Source organism: Oratosquilla oratoria, chromosome 34 (genome assembly GCF_046742065.1).
Source record: "Oratosquilla oratoria isolate Oo_2021 chromosome 34, ASM4674206v1, whole genome shotgun sequence".
NCBI classification, from domain to species: Eukaryota; Metazoa; Arthropoda; class Malacostraca; order Stomatopoda; family Squillidae; genus Oratosquilla; species Oratosquilla oratoria.
The window spans coordinates 33,251,587-33,265,057 of record NC_134810.1 but is presented as its reverse complement, the minus strand read 5'-3'; the positions used below and the strand labels follow the sequence as shown (position 1 = coordinate 33,265,057).

Here is a 13,471-nt window from a genome sequence, read left to right as displayed (position 1 = left end):
TTATGAATTAAGAATATGTTTGTGATAACATACATATTTGTACAAACATCATATTTTTTGTTAAAAGACTGTGATAAAAAAAAAATGTTCATCTACATAACCCAGAAACTTGAACCCAGTAACTTGTGAAATCTCAGGAATGCATCCCCCCTACTTTCCATATATTCTTATGTGAAAATTAATTTAACTATGCAGATGTTACAAAATGCAACAATTCCAATAATGCATATATCATATAAATCAAGAATTTCCTGTAATTGGTCATAAAGATCTACAGCACTCAGGATTTGAAATGCTGATGATATGGTTTGACGTCACTAACTCCCCCCTATCAGGAAGCTAGGATGGTGCCCCTCACAAAGGACTTTGTAGTGTGGAATTTAATGAACCATGCCCCTGGTTCAACTTCGCTGGTGGCAGGACTCAAACTGCCATCCCTTCGCAAGTAACAGTGCCCTAACCCGCTCAGCCAGTGAGCTTCCTTGTAAAATGCTAATATATATATTTTTTCCTTACAGGAACTACAGTAACATGATTATGTTTGAAAAAGAGCCATACCCAGAGCATTATTCATGATGGAAGAAGAGTTCTCTCCTGGCAAGGTGCATGCCTTGCGCCTGCTGGAGGGCTTGCAAGCAACATTAAACAATCCTAACTTAGTAGATGGAACAGTTGTGCTAGAAGATGGAAGTATACCAATCTGTCGTGCAGTAGTTGCTGCTGGTTGTCCATATTTGAGGTAAAAATCTTGGATGTCAGATTTCATTTACAGTGACATTGTAGAAGTGTTAAAGGAGGGATTAAGGAAGGTAATGAAAATGAGGAATAATGGAAAACAAAAGTGATAAGCATTCTTTTCAAAGTGCAGCTTAGCTTCTAGTCATAAAGGAATGATGTGACTTTGGCCCATTGTGATGTCACTGAAGCTTTTAGAATGACTACATAGAACTTGCAGTCCTCCTTATGACAAAAAATTATATAGTGTCATGAAATATGGGAATAGTAGGAAAGGGATAAGATCATTACTGATAAATCACTTAATTTTTTTTTTCCCCTAGCTTAAAGTTTATTATTGCAACCTGTATATTTACATAGTATTGCTAGAAAAATGACAACTTTCATGCACAAGATGGAAATGAAAGTCAAGATGAGGGATAATGACTGATTGAATGACAAAAATTTATATACTCATATACATTATGCAGAAGGTATGATTATATGACACTAAGATTTTTCTATGGGCTCAGAAGATTGCCTATCTTTACAGAGCCCTGTACGAGTTCAGTGTTGAAAGTACTGATCATTCTAGTGTCCCAAGTATGGTACATTTAGAACAGATAAGCAAAGCTACTTTCCAGTCTGTTCTAGATTTTATCTACACAGGACGAGCCAAGCTACATCATGAAAACATTCAGGATTTATTGCAGGCAGCAGATTTGTTGTTGATGAAAGATTTAAAGGTAATGTTTTCTTTTTTATATATTCCTATGTATTATTTAGAGTATGAAATCTGATCATATTTGATTTAGGATTTTCTTATTGGTATTCTCACTTTTACTTTTTATGCAACATATGTGGTGGTGGTAGCAGTGAGGTGATTTTATAAACAAGGGGAATTTCCCACTTGTTGTCGTTCCCTAGACTGTCTGGCCGAGTAGTCATATTTCCCTAAGGAACACCACAGACTGGGTTTTCCCACAGATCCTTTGTAGAGTGTAAATTGCATTGTTTGTGTGTGTGATTGTTTACAATGCAATCTTTCATAATGTGTTGTATAGTATGGAGTGAAGTGTTGCATCCTGAATAGTTATCTGCAATGTGGTTGTCCTGCCTTCTCTGTAATCTTCAAAGGGCTGGATGGTGGGTACATCACAGTATGGCTAGGTGGACTCATATGGGGAGAGAGGATTCAGAGGGATGGATATCAGGGGGTCTGGTATGCAGCAATGTGTTGTCTTTAAATTTGTTGATGGAATAGTGAGTGATATGATTATGGATATGTTTCCGGAGGCTGTCTGGTAGTTGTGGAGGAAGAGAAGAGGGTGTTTGTGTGAGATATAGGTATTTGGGTGTTTTGATGTTTCTTGGCATGTATGGGTGTTCTATGTAGTGTAGTGTGTGTGCTGTGTTTATGGAGGCTGCTGCAAATGTTTTTGTGCTTTTCATGTCAAGGTGATCCTTGACTTTGAGGACTTTTGTTTCATGGCAGAGAATAATTCTCAGACAAAAATTTGTATAGCAAAACTGCTATACAAAATAATTTTTGTATAGTAGTTGGATAAACTTGTATAGCAATTTTTTCACACAATGACAACATAAATGTATACTAAGGTGAGTGTAACTGTACTGTACTCACATTTAGTCATCAAATGGTTATGGCCTCTTGCTGCTACCTTGGTAGTGTTGTATATTTGGTTTGCAAAGTGTGCTGAAGAAATTCTTGACAGCACATTGTGGATTAAAGTCAGTGGCAGATGGTTGCTCAATGCTGATGCTCATGTGATGATCTAGGGTGTAAGCACTTAATCTATATCTCTAGCCTGTCTTAATTCGGCACATTGTACTGAATCCTGTCTCCACCTTGGCATTGCTGATAGGAAAGGTAAGACTCCAATAAGAAGACCAAGGTTGGGGTACTAGTTTGTTGAAACCTTGACAAATATTCTTCAAACATCAGAACTTTGCAATTCCATCAGAACTGAATTCCAGTATGACTTGAAGAAGTTCAATTCAGTCTGGATGGACTATGGCTGGACTTCCTGAAGCAAACTCTTGAAATGCTCAAACACTGCTAAGCTCCTTGTGACTAAACTGGTCAAGTAAAGGTTTATGCTTGGCCAGGTATTAATGCCCCAACACCTTGAATGCTTGAAAAAACTATGAACTGAAGTCAGAGAACCTTTTATCAACACACTCTGATTGTCTTCACATATGTCTTTTTAGAATTGTGAAAAGTCAGAACTTTGCTCTTCACATTGGTCAGCTTGACATTCATGTATTCCACTTCAGACTTACCATCTTCAAAGGTAATGTCACAGGAACTGTGGCAGTTCTGAGACATCCTCTGTGACCTCATGCTCTGATTCAAGGTTTTCTGTGGGACATGGAATGACTCGAGACTGGCCATAGCAAACATAAGATCAACTGAATCTCCTTGAAGATTGTAGGAAAGTGCTGCCATTGGCTGCAACAGAACATAAAATAACGGCATGTGAAACACAAACTTGAAACTAGTCAAGACCTTTAGGTACCCACAAAATCTAGCACCATCTGTTGCTGATGATTCACTAGCCATAGATTCAAAAAGGGCAGCAATGACTGCAGAAGGGAGGCAAGTACCCTGGACTTGTGCTGTAGCCATCTTGTCCCATGAGCCCTCCCTGGCATAGTGGCAACTTTCTCCATGACTTCTCCCAAAGTCCTCGACTCGTGCAGGCTTTTTGGGCTCCTCTTGTACACATAATACAAGGATAGAACCATGTTATTGATCTTGTCCATGTACATGTTCTCAAAGGCATTTTTAGCTGCCATTTCCAGTCTGTAGTTGAGACTGCATCCCAATTAAACAGGGCATTTCATCATTCTGTAGAAGAGCAACCAACCCTTTCTTTGCTTTGTCACCCATGTTCACTGCAGCCCATCAACACAAACACAGACTAACTTTCCCTTCAGTGACATATCTACATCAGTGAATACTTTGTCCAGCCCATCTTTCAAGCCTTGTGCTGTAACATGCTTAACATCAGAAAGGCAAAAAAAAGTGACTGCACCTCACCAGTTTTATCATTCACAAAATGAACATAAACAAATTTTCTCAGTCACACTGGCATCAGTAGAACCATCAACCATAATGGAAAAATACATTGCTTCCTCCAAAGCAGTGAGCATTTCACTCTTCATTGTATCATCAATGACACCAATAAAATCACTGCACTTTGCTTCATGTATGTGTTGCCTAATGGGACTCCATGTTTCTTCTCTAACTTGATAAAAACAGGGTACTTTGTAAAAGGCAGTACTTCCTTAGTGATAGTATATGCAATGTCAGAGTTTACTCACTCCTTTCCTCACCTGTTGCTCCAGCCAACACTTTTCCTATTGGTGTTGTCTTGAAGATTGCATCGAGTGTCAATTTAGGGTTTAAAGAAAGAGGAACTGCTTTCTTGTGCATTTAATTCTGGGGATGTTTCACAACATTAAACGTGGATCCTGTCACTCCATTGATAAATGCCTGGTTAAAATTATGTAGTGATCTCAGTCTCACTTGATATGCCACACATATCTTGCACTTAATGCTGTTTAACCTGCTAGCACTTTCTTCATACTTGATCCATTCACTGTTCTGGTCTATAACCTCTAGAGTACGATGATGCCCATGTAGGCATTATAAGCTGTGAGTGGGTATACAAGGATGCCTGCATCAGCATCCTGATTATATTTATTTTGTAGTAATAGCTGAGGTGGATGGATGGGGTGAAGGGGGCTTTGGGGAAGAGGGGAATGTCTGTTGAGGAAGGACGGGAGAGGACAGAAGACAGGGGTGAATGGAGAATGGTTGTATATGGATGATGTGATTGCATGAGGTGGAATGGGCGGGGGAATGGGGGGTAAGGTAGTATTTGTGAGCAAAATTTGACACAGCCTGAAGGGATTTCTCCCCATCTTCTCCTTTTATGCAATGGGGGGACGGAGAGGGGGGGTCGCCGATTAAATGAAGCAGCCTTGCTGTGGATGTGCTGTGTCTTGTGACACTGCTTCTGACCCAGGGCAGTGGACAAGGTGCAGGGATGACCCATCATCCAGGAGGTGCTAAGATAAGAGGGAGGGTGGAAGGGTGTGGAGTGTATTCAGGGTTGGAATGGGTGGAAATGATTTTATGTCTTTTCCTTTTTGGCTACCTCCCTTGTAAGGGGGGAAAAGCCTTGGTATGTGTATGTATGTAGTAATAGCTGAGTGACCCCCATATTCTGTGAAGAGGCTTGATTGCATTTTTCTGTGATTATATTTATTCAGGGTGAAAAGGAATCGGTATAACAGCAATAACTTTATATTTTATAATGTGCATATTGTGATGCATCATTGTACATCAGGCAATCAAATGTGCATGCAAATATTTGACTCATATTTATGTGGTTGATCCTATTTTTCACTGTAACTTCATGAAGCAATGACATTTTTGGCACTGGCAAAATCAAACAATAAATCCAGATACTGTTATTCCAGAATAAATCCACTCAGTGTCAATTTTAAATCACATGTAAGCATCAATGAATCCAAAGTCACAATAAAATCCAAAACAAATTCAGAATATTCCTATGGCCATGGTATTGAATGATTAGGTCATGAGTAGTAAACAACAACACAGCTACAGCACACATGCAAGGATATACAGTCGAACCTCGAAAGCCCGGACTAATTGGGGGGAAGGGTGGTCTGGTCATGCCAAAAGTCTAGTCATTGAAAATATCGCCCTGACACCCGTAGATTTTCGTAGCAGTATACGTATAGGTAATGTATGATATGGCATAGAAACACATAAGAATACTACTCTAACACTGTAATAATAATACTATAATACTAATAATTCTGTAATAATAACTGTAATACAGGCATGTAAATGTACTGTATATACAGTGTACTGTACTGTATTTTTTATTAAGTACACTGTCAATATCGAAAGGTATGCACGCGGGACAGTGGTGGCGGCCACGATTGCTGCGTTTTCTACACTGCCGTGTAGAATGGGAGTGTTGCCATACCGGGGCATACATTTTTCAAGGGCGTGTGCAGACTTTCATAGCAAGATATACTTGTCAAACTTTGACAAAATGTTGGTTCTAGTTTATTTATTCTTGAATGTATATAAGGCCCCCATGCCCTAATATATTCAGTAAGATATAATTTTTTTTTTACATTATTATCGCTAAAAGAAAGCTGAAACTTTAGCGTAGAATTTTTTCTACACGGTAAAAACGTATCTTTTGGGGTATAATATTTTATAAGTAACACAATTACCAATAAAAGTCATATTTTGATGTACCATTTATTATTTGATAACTAGTTCTATGATTTTTAAACAAAAGTTTGAGTTTTTGAATGCTTTTAACAGCCCGCTGATATGTAGAAAAAATTTCCTCATGTCCTTGTGCAATTGCCACATGCCGCTATTTTACTACGTTTTGGTACAAAATTCTACGAAACGGCAGCCCTGGTGGCAGCTTGACTGGGCCGGGTTTGAGTACACGTGTACGGCCGTCGCTGCCACCTACCGGACAAATAGGGAACTTTACTTGAAAAGTCCACCCTTTGTTCATTTCGACCGGTCATACAAGGGTTCGGGCATTTGGGGTCCGGGCTTTCGAGGTTCAACTGTAATTAATCGACCATGTGCGTAAATACGTCGACACATCAATGCACTGCATCAGAACAACACTAGTGATGGTCAAAGTACAGCCACTAGTGTGCTGTGTATTTGTGTATAGAACTGTGTATTAGCTTCATGGTTAGTGCACAGTACAACGCAGTGTATGCTGGGAGCATGCTTGCAGTGCGTGGTTCAGCATGCATACAGTATATGGCTTGGTGGTTAGTACAAATACATAAATGTACGTTATAGGCTTACATCTTGTTTTTGTATCATTACTTTACAGGCACAACTAGCTTAGTAATTCAGATTACAGGACCAGCTGAATGTGAATGAACTCACCCATAAGCATGTTCTCTTCCATTTGCATTGCAGGAACTGCGATTCATCAAAAAATATGCATAGCTAATGGCTAAAAGTACACTATGATTGCAATGCGATATGGGGGAAATTATTACCTGTTACCTGCAAGGTTTAGATGGTCTGTAGTAGTTGTATTCATGCAGCCTGTAAATTTAATCTTTAGGAGTTTGTTTATTATGGTCTGAATGGTGTTCAGGTATGTCCCAGTGAGATTAGGGGCCCATGCAGGGCTCTCATAATTCATCACTAAGCATATGCATTGTTTGTATATTGTAGTATTAGTTTAATTGTTTTGTTCAAATGTCATACCTGTAATTGATTTCAGTGTGTAAGTGTAGGTGTGCATTTTGTCTTTGTTTGTATTTACCTAGTTGTATTATATGGGAAGGGAGCTATGCTTGTGGTGACCTGTCTTTGTATCTCTCAGCATCAATTTTTTTTCTTAAAATCTTGAATAGTGTTTGCACACACTGTTTCTTTGTCTAATTTGTTCCAAGTATCTGCCACTCTGTGTGGGAAGCAATTTTTTTTTTTTATGAATCTCTTCTGTAATTATCTTTTTTTTTTAGTTTCTTTTTATGTCTTCTTGTTTTTCCATTGTCCCATTTTAATAAATCATTCTTATCTAAGATTTCCATTCCCTTCATAATTCTATAGATAGTAAGTCTCCTCTTTCCCTTCTCTGTTCCAGAGTTGGTCATTCTAATTTGGATAGTTTTTGTTCATATGTCATTTTGGAAAGAGTTGGTGCCAGTTTTGTTGTTGCTCTTTGTATTCTTTCTAATTTTTTTCTATTCTTTTTGGTACTGGGTGTCCATAGTGTTGCTGCATATTCGAGTTTTGGTCTTATTAGTGTAGTTAATCTTTTTTTTATCATTTCCTCATCCAAATAGGCAAATGCCACTTTTATTGACCTCAATAAATTGTAGGTTTCTCCGAATATTTAATTAATATGCTTATCCGGTGTCAAGTCTTTGCTGATCATCACTCCAAGGTCTTTTTCCAAGTTTAATTTTTTTACCTCTTCACCAATTTTATAATTTCTCAATATTGTTTTTACATTTTCCAAATTCCATTATACTACATTTCTTGATATTGAAAAGGCTTACGACAGGGTAGACAGAAAGGCACCGTGGGAGGTTTTACGGATATACGGGATAGGAGGAAAGCTTCTAGGAGCTGTCAAGAGTTTTTATGAGAGTAGTAGAGCTTGTGTCAGGATTAGAAATGGAGAGAGTGAGTGGTTCGAGGTAAAGGTGGGACTTCGTCAAGGATGCGTTATGTCGCCCTGGCTGTTCAACTTATACGTGGATGGTAGTGCGAGAGGTAAATGCAAGGGTAGTGGGTCAGGGATTGGAGATGGTTAAAGAAAATGGAGAAAAGTGGGAGGTGAGCCAGCTGTTGTTTGCGGACGACACTGCGCTTGTGGCAGGATCAGAGGAGGTATTGAGGAAGCTGGTGACAGAGTTTGGGAGAGTATGTGATAGAAGAAAGCTAAAGATAAATGTGGGTAGAAATAAGGTGATGAGATGTACAAGGGGTGACAGTGGCAGTAGACTGAAAGTGAGCATAAAGGGAGAGCGACTAGAGGAAGTGGATAGTTTTAGATACTCGGGTGCAAATGTGGCAGGAAAAGGTGGAGTGAAGGTGGAGGTAGAATGTAGATTGAGAAAAGCAAGTAAATGCCTTGGTGGATTGAAGAGTGTAATGAGGAATAGACACTTGGGAATGGATGCGAAGAGGAGACTATATGAAGGAGTGATTGTGCCAACAGCACTGTATGGGGCAGAAACATGGAACATAAGAGAGGAAGAGAGAAGGAGTTTGAATGTGTTTGACATGAGGTGTCTGAGAAGTACGATGGGGGTTACTAGGCTAGATAGTGTGAGAAATGAGGAGGTGAGGAGGAGAACAGTGGTGGAAAGGGAGTTGGGAGATAGGGTTGATGAAAGAGTATTAGGATGGTTTGGACACATGGAAAGAATGAGTGAAGAAAGACTAGTAAAGGAGGTATGGAAGGCAGATGTGGAGGGAGTGAACATGAGGGGATGTCCTAGGATGAGGTGGATGGATGGGGTGAAGGGGGCTTTGGGGAAGAGGGGAATGTCTGTTGAGGAAGGATGGGAGAGGACAGAAGACAGGAGTGAATGGAGAATGGTTGTATATGGATCATGTTGTGATGCATGTGGTGGAATGGGCTGGGGGATGGGGGGTGAGGTAGTATGTGTGAGCAAAATTTGACGCAGCCCAAAGGGATTTCTCCCTCTCTTCTCATTTTATGCATGGGGGGGACGGAGAGGGGGGTCGCCGATTTAATGAAGCAGCCTTGCTGTGGATGTGCTGTGTCTTGTGACACTGCTTCTGACCCAGGGCAGTGGACAGGGTGCAGGGATGACCCGTCATCCAGGAGGTGCTAAGATTGGAGGGGGTGTGGAGTGTAGGGATGGAATGGGTGGGAATGATTTTATGCCTTTTCCTTTTTGGCTACTTCCCTTGTAAGGGGGAAAAAGCCTTGGTATATGTATATATATATATATATATATATATATATATATATATATATATATATATATATATATAAAGATTAACTTTTCACAACCCTCACACATGCCCTATTACTCATAAGTTTTGACTGCTTTCAACAAACTTTTCTCTTCCATATATTTGTAACATGTTTCACAAATAAAGAGAATGTGAATGGGTATTACACATGAAGAAAAGTCTGGGGGGAAAGGAGTTTGATCTGTATTTCTCTGCCCTACATATTGTCTTAGGCACAATTTCCCAGGTATGTGTGACCACAAATATTTAAAACTCTCCACTACCTGTCACCTGTAAGATTCCCTTGCACTGCCCCACTCTACCCATGAACATCTCATCATCTTGCTTTCACCCACATTTACTTCCTACTTTCAACATTCTACTCTCTCATATCTTTCCAAACTCAGACACTAGCTGCTTTAGGCCCTGACCCAGCCACAAATGTATTATCACCAAACAAGAACTGGCTCACTTCTCACTTCTCTCCATTTTCACAAATCATCTCCATACTCTATCCTATCCACATACATATAAAACAACCATGGTTACATTACATAGCCTTAGCACACAAATCATTCACTCTCCCCATTTCTAACCTTAACAAGGTCTACCACTCACATTGGAAATTATTTATGAAGCAAATACTGATGATAATGATAATAGCCCTTCCAATACCTGAATTCCATTGTCTTATAGAAAGTTATTCACCCTCTTGACTGTGTGGCAAAAGGTAGTCCTGCATACATACACTAAAAAAAAAATGTGGACTTAATTAACTTCTTCAATAAAAGTCAAATACCCACATGCACATTAGGCTGCCTGATGTATGATGATTTGATGATGCATCACAATACGGACAATATAGAATATAAAGTTGCAGCTGTGATACTCATTCTCTTTCACCCCAAATGTTGAGAACCACAGAAAATGTGATTGAGCCTCTTGAATACGGGGGGGGCCACTCAGCTACAACTACAAAATAAATATAATCTGTACAATGACACCAGCATCCTTGTATTCCTACTTGTGCCTAATGACGCTGATGCTGACATCATCATATGCTAACATTTAAGAGAGAGTATATGGTCATTTAAAACCTCAGTGTATCATTCAACATTCATTGTAAAATTTCTTGGTAAGAAGAAGAAATCTCCATGCCCAAGTTTACCACTGAAACATCCCCAAATCATTACATGATCACTTTGATTAGGGTGTTTAATAGTTTTTGCAGTGAATTTGCTGCCTGTTGTTTTAGATCCTGACATCGAGCTTTATGGTGTGGGTAGTTGATGTGGTGATGTTTGGGTCATGCATCTAAACCATCTAGTTCTTTGCTGATGGACTGCACTGGTGTTGGCCTCACCATTTCTCTAACTATGGAATTCCTGGGCTAGTTGGTTGCCCATCTGAAGCATCTCATCTTGCAAATAGTTTCCCTAATCCAACACTTTTCAATGTGGAAAATGAATGGTTTAACTGACCTGCAAGGTTATGATGAAGCTATGAGAGGCCTAGCAAGTTGATAGTGGGTCTCAAATTCCTTAAGGCAATAAACTACGTACCACTTTGAAAAATTATCCACCTGTTTGTTAAGCAAGGGGTGTTTTACTTCAGTTCAGCCCACAAAACATTAGGTCTGTTTTTATTAAATATGTGTATCCATTACACCTAGCTTTTGGTGATTTTTTTTTTAAGTGCATCTATACATTCTCTTTTCCCTTGCAGGATCTATGTATAAATTATTTGCTAAGGCAGATAGAACCTGGAAATTGCCTTGGAATTCTCCAATTTGCTCGCAGATACACTTGCCCCAGATTAGAATTTTGTGCGAAGAAATTTATATTTGGTCATTTTCGGTAAGAATATGTGAGCTAACAGTATTTGATGAGTCATACTAATGTATAGTTTTCCTACGAGAACAAAGATAGATTAGTATTGTGTTTTGCATGAACTTGCCTTTCAATTATGTCATGATCCTGATTATAGAAATGTTTATGATTCCAAGCTCTAGACTTACAAAATTGGTTCCTGTCTTCATTTTTATTAGTATGTATTTAATGTTATTAAGCACTGCATTTGTAATAAGATTAAGTGAATTGACTCAGATATGTAAATGCTATTTTTAGGGAAATGACTATGAGTGAAGAATTTCAGTTCCTGACAGAGGACCAAGTTGTTTCCCTTTTGGAGGAAGATGGGCTTCAGATTCATTCAGAGAGAGAAGTTCTTTTTGCACTAGTACAGTGGATAAAGCACAACCAAGATAAGAACCCAAACATAAGGTTTGAATAGAACTTATTTATGTATATGCTGTTATAATTATTATTATTTTTATTATTGATTGGTTGTTGCAAATGTAAAGTTTTAGTGTTGCTTCATTTGTTCATATGCATTTATCCTCATTAATTTTTTTTTTCTTCTTCTTCTTCTTCTTCTTCTTCTTCATCATCATGTAGAGGAATAATGGAAAAATGCCTGCGCTTTGGATTGGAATACTCTGACTTGAAGGAAGCTTGCCATGATGGTGTCACCGAGTTATTCAGGGATGGTTGGGATTCGCTCTTCGGAGAACACAAGGAAAAACAACTGAGCCACCGCCCACGGGGAATGATGCAAGCCATGGTCTTTACTGATGGGTAAGGTAGCAATGTACATAGGAACAGAAATTTCACAATATATATATATATATATATATATATATATACATACATACATATATATATATGTTTATATATATATATATATATATATATATATATATATATATTTTTTTTTTTTTTTTTTTCTACATATCTCAAGCTCACTCCATAGTTGGTAGGAAGTAGCATAGGAGTTCTTTGTATTGTGTACAACTTATTTAATCATAGGAAAAGAGGAGAAACATGCAGGGATAAGTAGTTACTATTCTATAATTCAAAGTAATTTAATTTTACAAAATACAGTATAAATTGCATACATTAATAGATTTTATCTTGAATACGGAACTTCAATGAATGAAAAGGGAGATAGTTCACATGGATGGCATTAGTAAGAACATATAGCTTATAACTAGTATTATCATAGATATCTATATACAAAAGGCCTCTTCCCTTATAAGGGAGATATCCAGTCTAGGTATGCACCCACTCCCTCTCATTACACTCCTATCCACCACCTATTTGTATCCTTTTCCTTGTAGCTCCTTGTGGATGAGGGTTCATCTCTGTCTCCTGCTCATTGCCTGGGTTAGAAGCAATGTAGCAAGACAGCACATCCACTATACACGTTTTTAAGAACAAACGATGTGGAGAGATACAAAAATGGGTCACTACGAGCATAGCTCTCGTCCTATAAAATATAACTAGGTAAATACAGGAGGGTCACTTCATGTACAAGGCGACCATCTCTCCTCATCCTTCATCATAATAAGAAAGTACATATACCAACGGCTTTTTCCCCCTTACAAGGGAGGTAGCCAAAAACCAAAGGCATAAAATCCACTCCCACCCATTCCATCCCCACATACTCCACTCCCATTCATCCCCCTCCCTCCCTCTTATCTTGGCTCCTCGTAGATGATGGGTCATCCCTGCATCTCACCCACTGCCCTGGATCAGGGACAATATAGCAAGACACAGCACATCCACTGCAAAGCCATTTTATTTAATTGGTGACCCCCTGTCTCTGTCCCCTCATGCAGAAAAGAGAAGACAGGGAGAAATCCCTTTGGGCTGCATCAAAATTATCATTCAAACATACTCCATCCCCTAACCGCTCCCTTCCATGCATCTACATCATCTATACACAACTATCTCCACTCACCCCTATCTTTTGTCTTCTCCCTTCCTTCCTCAACAAACATTCCCCTTTCCCAATTCCTCTTTTACCCCATCCATCCATCTCATCCATGGTCACCTCCTCATGTTCACTTCCTCCACCTCCGCCTTCCACACCTCTTTTACTAATCTTTGTTCACTCATTCTTTCCAAATGTCTAAACCATCCCAATACCTTTTCATCAACCCTATCTCCCAACTTCCTTTCCATACCCGTTCTCCTCACCTCATTTCTCACTATCCAGCCTAGTAACCCTTACCATACTTCTCAGGCATTTCATCTCAAACACCAAAAATTGGTGATTTACCTAGTTGTAAACAGATTGAAGGAGGGCAATGACAAGTGGAACCGTGATGTAGCAAAGTGATTTAAGTTTAACAAGAATAGA

The 13,471-nt window shown here is 39.0% G+C and overlaps 1 protein-coding gene across 6 annotated transcripts in view; it reads left to right on the top strand.

The window, feature by feature from the left end:
* Window positions 1-13,471, top strand: part of LOC143018171 (gigaxonin-like) — a 68,887-nt gene that overhangs the window by 18,645 nt on the left and 36,771 nt on the right. For 4 of the 6 annotated variants that reach the window (XM_076173343.1, XM_076173342.1, XM_076173344.1 and 1 more), the window contains exons 2-6: window positions 519-739; window positions 1,268-1,460; window positions 10,994-11,124; window positions 11,395-11,550; window positions 11,725-11,904. In XM_076173343.1, coding sequence (XP_076029458.1) covers window positions 573-739; window positions 1,268-1,460; window positions 10,994-11,124; window positions 11,395-11,550; window positions 11,725-11,904 — 827 coding nt within the window. In that variant the 5' untranslated portion in view covers window positions 519-572. Of the gene's footprint in view, window positions 1-518; window positions 740-1,247; window positions 1,461-10,993; window positions 11,125-11,394; window positions 11,551-11,724; window positions 11,905-13,471 lie in introns of those variants that run through there. The other 2 variants (XM_076173347.1, XM_076173346.1) reach the window with 2 other exon arrangements.